Source organism: Physeter macrocephalus, chromosome 8 (genome assembly GCF_002837175.3).
Source record: "Physeter macrocephalus isolate SW-GA chromosome 8, ASM283717v5, whole genome shotgun sequence".
Classification (NCBI taxonomy): Eukaryota; Metazoa; Chordata; class Mammalia; order Artiodactyla; family Physeteridae; genus Physeter; species Physeter macrocephalus.
The window spans coordinates 94,759,856-94,765,855 of NC_041221.1; the positions used below are offsets into that span (position 1 = coordinate 94,759,856).

General features: G+C 40.7%; 1 protein-coding gene across 5 annotated transcripts in view; it reads right to left on the reverse strand.

The window, feature by feature from the left end:
* Positions 1 to 6,000, reverse strand: part of SKIC3 (SKI3 subunit of superkiller complex) — a 90,275-nt gene that overhangs the window by 24,410 nt on the left and 59,865 nt on the right. For 4 of the 5 annotated variants that reach the window (XM_028493088.2, XM_028493086.2, XM_055086661.1 and 1 more), the window contains 3 exons: positions 3,370 to 3,393; positions 1,144 to 1,365; positions 8 to 80 (listed from right to left, as the gene is read on the reverse strand). In XM_028493088.2, coding sequence (XP_028348889.1) covers positions 8 to 80; positions 1,144 to 1,365; positions 3,370 to 3,393 — 319 coding nt within the window. The remainder of the gene's footprint in view (positions 1 to 7; positions 81 to 1,143; positions 1,366 to 3,369; positions 3,394 to 6,000) is intronic. The other variant, XM_024119732.2, reaches the window with a different exon arrangement.

Consider the following 6,000-nt stretch of genomic DNA (forward strand, 5'->3'; position numbering starts at 1 on the left):
TACTCACCTTTGCATTTCGTTGAGTATACTGAGCAACTACTCGGGACAACAAAGACCAAAGAGCAGGATCAGCTGGGTTACTATAATGATCATTAAAAGCAGAGGGCTTAGAGACGGTAGTTACTTTAATCACAAAAAGTACCCCCTAAAATCAACATTTTATTTAGTATCTAAGTTAAAAATCTTTTAGACATCTAAAACAAGTTCAAATTAATTCTCTACGTGTGGTTAAAAGTGACTGAATTTTTAGAAACATACTTTATATCTCCTATACACACCTACAGTTTTTATTAAAATAAGAAAGAAAAATCAGCAATGTGATGATTACAGAGCCATGAGATCCAATTAAGAAAGGTTAAGGAAATTTTAATACATTGTGTTCAAAGAAAACACAGAGATGAGAACTATGGAAGGAAAACAAACTACAGATATAACACTTTATTGCTAAAAATAAATCTAATAAATAGCCACTGTTGCTAGTGATAACAGCTTTCTATTTTCCAAATTTTGAATATTAATGAATGTTTGAATGGCCAAAAAATTCCTAAAACCATCAAACTGGACGGTATCAGATAACAAACTGACAATACCACAAACTTGAGAATTTGTAAGGGCTTTCATATTAAAACAAGACTTGGTACAGGAGAATTTGGGGAAAATGTTTTGTGGCCAGTTACAGGTCCGGCATGAGTCCTGCATGTATAAACTGCCTTTACTCAGTATTTCTAATTTTTTTAAAAAGCTTAAAAATCTTTGTCAATTTGTCAAAAATTGTATCTTTATTCTTAAAATTTGCATTTATTGTATTATTAATGAAGTTTCAGATATTTTCTTGTATATTAACCATTTTTATTCCTTCATTTGTGAATAAACTTTTCATGTTCTTAAAAAAAAAAAACAAGATTTGGGCCTTAATCTGAAAGATTTTCTGTTCTCTCTTTACCAACTGAATTTTTTATTTAAATTGTTACAGGTGAAATAATGTGTAGTCAGTTACCTGATCCTATGTACAGTTTCATAAAACCACAACCTGGTTTCCAAATATATATGCTTACCACATTGTATAGTCTTAATAAGGTCCAAACATCAAAGACAACTTCATCAAGTATAACCAGACCCCAAGTTCACAAGTACAGAATTTACCTGTGAACAGCTTTAGATGCTTGTCTCTGCACTGCCACAGTGCGACCTTGCAGTGCATAGATCGCTGAAGTAAGAAGGCACCTCTGATAATCATTGTCTTTCTGTTTGCAGTGCTTCAGTAACTCATTAAGTGCAGCTTTTGACAGTGTTGCATCTTGCATTGCCAATCCTAGAGCACACAGGGCTTGAAGGCTTTCCGTGGTTGGTTCTTTTAAGATAGAGCTGTAAATATATTTTTAATTGCCTACTAGCCACGAGTACAATCGTCTGTAACTATTAAAACACACTTAACAGTTGGTAGAAAAAACAATTTACTTATAGATTCACCAAACTACAGCCCAGCTTTAAGATAACTATAAAACTAAGTTCCATGGTTTCTAGGAACAGTAATTTCCCTGAATTTTTTTTTTTTTGGCTGTGTTGGGTCTTTAGTTGTGGCGCGTGGGCTCTGTAGTTTGCAGCACGCAGGCTCAATAGCTGCGGCACACGGCTTAGTTGCCCCATGGCATGTGGGATCTTAGTTCCCCAACCAGGGATCAAACCCACGTCACCTGCATTGCAGGACGGATTCTTTATCACTGGACCACGAGGGAAGTCCTGTTTCCCTGAATTTCTGAAGCAGTTAAAAGTACCAATGGCCTTCGCAGAGCATCAAGAGCCAAATTTCCTTTCTGGTCATTTTATCTACATTTAGAAACAAATATACAGCAGTCTCTTTCGGTCACAGTTCTAGGTAAATAATCAGAATAATTTCGCTAAAATCTTTAGTTTCAATAAAATCCTAAAAGGTATGAATAATAATGAAAAATCCTTAACCTAAGATCTGATTTTTATCATTCACAAAAAGCTTTTGTCTTATTGTTCTGTGGTATTTGAAACAAGAGCAATATATAATAATTACAAAAACTACTTATATCCACCATATTCCAAGTGAGCACATTTATAATTGAAGGAGAATTTAAATTTTGTATGTAAACATCCAGCTTTTTTCTTTTCCTTCTTCAGCCGTGAAATCTGATTTAGCCTTATGGAGGTAAAAGTCAATAATGTTTAGGAATCCTTATTAATTAAAATGAAGAAAACCTTAGCTCTTTATAAACTTAACAGTACTTCTAATAATTATGAATGTTGTACTGTAACAAAACATAGGAACTTTGAAAATTTTGTTAAACAAAGTTCATTAAAATATAAATAGGGCTTCCCTCATGGCGCAGTGGTTGAGAGTCCGCCTGCCGATGCAGGGAACACGGGTTCGTGCCCCGGTCCGGGAAGATCCCACATGCTGCGGAGCGGCTGGGCCCATGAGCCATGGCCGTTGAGCCTGCACGTCCGGAGCCTGTGCTCCGCAAGGGGAGAGGCCACAACAGTGAGAGGCCCATGTACCGCAAAAAAAAAAAAAAATAATAATAATAATAATAATAACATAAATAGCTGTAACATTATAAAATATCACATACCTACCACTATGTCTTTCTATTATTTTGGGGGAAGGGACAACAAACTGTTTAGAATTTGATTTTGACAAACAGCTACAAAGTCATGAATTTTCATGGGCAGCTCTGGAGTAAACTTAAAGCATCCATAGTAACTCTTTTTATGATAAGGGTTAATAAATGGAGGCATCCAAATATGGAAGAATATCAATTAGTTATAGTCATTTCCATCAATACAAATAAACCACACCGTAAGTTGTAACTAAAAAAAAAAAAGCAAATAGTAAAATATAAATTCCAATACTAACAACAAAAGAAGAAATTCTAATTTGTGCCTTGGTTCAAAAGAGAACAAACCTATGTACTCTAATATGTATTAATATACAAAATCTAGGGACTTCCCTGGTGGTTAAGAATTCGCCTGCCAATGCAGGGGACACGGGTTCAAGCCCTGGTCCAGGAAGATCCCACATGCTGCAGAGCAACTAAGCCCGTGCACCACAACTACTGAGCCTGCGCTCTAGAGCCCACGAGCCACAACTACTGAGCCCGCATGCCACAACTACTGAAGCCCACACACCTAGAGCCTGTGCTCTACAATAAGAGAAGCCACCACAAATGACAAGCCTGCGCACCGCAACAAAGCGTAGCCCCTGCTCACCGCAACTAGAGAAAGCCCGTGCACAGCAGCGAAGACCAAGTGCAGCCAAAAAAAAAAAAAAAATTACAAAATCTAAATTATTACTGAAATGACTACATCCCATTAAGCTAACACATGCTGAATGCACAGTACCTGCATGTTGTCCTGTACCACGTGCTAGAATTTTACATGTAGTTATTTATATCAAAAATTCTATGATGCTGGTAACCAGATTTTTTTCCCCTTATGTATTGAACTTACTCACACTCCCCCTAAGCACCGAGGACACCGCTTTGTTCCCAACATAAGAATGCCAGGGCTTCCCTGGTGGCGCAGTGGTTGCGCGTCCGCCTGCCGATGCAGGGGAAACGGGTTCGCGCCCCGGTCTGGGAGGATCCCACGTGCCGCGGAGCGGCTGGGCCCGTGAGCCATGGCCGCTGAGCCTGCGCGTCCAGAGCCTGTGCTCCGCAACGGGAGAGGCCACAACAGAAGGAGGCCCGCATACCACAAAAAAAAAAAAAAAAAAAAAAAAGAATGCCAAACAAGATCAATAAAAAACGGGTAACTGAATTATTCATAGAAAGGAAGTCAAAGAAAAGAATGCCAAGGGGCAGGAAACGGAGCAGTTTGTAGTGTTAAGTTTGAAAGATGACATGCAGAGAACCAAAAACAAAGAAAAAAACAGATCAGATAAAATACCTGGCCCTGGATCCAACAATGCAAAAGAAAGGAGGTAAAGGTTTTCCCTCATAAGAGGAGAAGAGAATAAGAAAATATTCTACTATTTTTCCCTACTTCTACTAATGTTCAAAACAGTTTCATTTACTGTTTTAAACAGCAACCCAAGACTAATCTAATCATAACTAATTTGGTGTTACTTTTGCTCTTGATTACTGTAGCAACATATTAGCATCTATGATTCTTTTTCTCAAGCTATTTGCAAATTTGGATTTTCTGAACATATATTCACATTACATGAGTATATCCATGTAAAGTGACAAGATTTTTAAAATTCTGATTGATTCTCTCAAAATAGCTAAGAGGAGGAGAAAGAACTGCTTATTTATTATACAAGAAAATTACTTTAATCAGGATGGAACAAAAGTATCACCATGAATAAACAAAACCAAAGCTTATCCTATAGAAGTCATTCTCAACTAGTCCCATCTAGTCATCTCCATCCCCCTAACCTTTGGCACGGTAGCATAATTTGGAGATGTGGAGGCACTTCTTTGGTTTTCACAATGATTGAGGAGTGCTGTTAGCATCTAACAGACAGGGGACAGGGATAAGATCTTCCTGCAATGGGGGAAACAATTCTGTACTATGAAGATCTGTACCACTGAAAATACCAACAGAGCACTCATTGAAAACCACTGTCCAATAGCATCCATTAATCGTCTCCTGCTTTTTCAGGAATTAAGGTCAACTTCCCCCCCCACCAAAAATTTCAAAAAGTCAAAAAATACGATATATGGCCTCCCTGGTGGCGCAGTCGTTCGGAATCCACCTGCCAATGCAGGGGTCATGGGTTTGAGCCCTGGTCTGGGGAGATCCCACATGCTGCAGAGCAACTAAGCCCGTGTGCCACAACAACTGAGCCTGTGCTCTAGAGCCCGTGAGCCACAACTACTGAGCCTGTGTGCCACAACTATGAAGCCCATGTGCCTAGAGCCCATGCTGCACAACTAGAGAAGCCACTGCGATAAGAAGACTGCAGAGATTGGAATAAAGATGGCGGAGTGGAAGGACGTGCTCTCACTCCCTCTTGCGAGAACACCAGAATCACAACTAGCTGCTGGACAATCATCTATAGGAAGACATTGGAACTCAACAAAAAAGATACCCCACATCCAAAGACAAAGGAGAAGCCACAGTGAGACGGTAGGAGGGGCACAATCACAGTAAAATCAAATCCCATCACTGCTGGGTGGGTGACTCACAGACTGGAGAACACTTATACCACAGAATTCCACCCACTGGAGTGAAGGTTCGGAGCCCCATGTCAGGCTTCCCAACCTGGGGGTCCGGCAACGGGAGGAGGAATTCCTAGAAAATCAGACTTTGAAGGCTACTGGGATTTAATTGCAGGACTTCAACAGAACTGGGGGAAAGAGAGACTCCACTCTTGGAGGACACACACAAAGTAGTGTGAGCATCGGGACCCAGGGGAAGGAGGAGTGACCACGGGGAGACTGAACCAGACCTACCTGCTAGTGTTGGAGGGTCTCCTGCAGAGGCGGGGGGTGGCTGTGGCTCACTGTGGGGACAAGGACACTGGCAGCAGAAGTTCTGGGAAGTACTCCTTGACATGAGCCCTCCCAGAGTCCACCACTAGCCCCACCAAAGAGCCCGGGTAGGCTCCAGTGTTGGGTTGCCTCAGGCCAAACAACCAACAGGAGGGAAGCCAGACACACCCATGAGCAGTCAAGTGCATTAAAGTTTTACTGAGCTCTGCCCATCAGAGCAACAGTCAGTTCTACCCACCACCAGTCCCTCCCATCAGGAAACTTGCATAAGCCTCTTAGATAGCCTCATCCACCAGAGGGCAGACAGCAGAAGCAAGAAGAACTACAATCCTGCAGCCTGTGGAACAGAAACCACATTCACAGAAAGATAGACAAGATGAAAAGGCAGAGGGCTATGTACCAGATGAAGGAACAAGATAAAACCCCAGAAAAACAACTAAATGAAGTGGAGATAGGCAACCTTCCAGAAAAAGAATTCAGAATAATGATAGTGAAGATGATCCAGGACCTCGGAAAAAGAATGGAGGCAAAGATC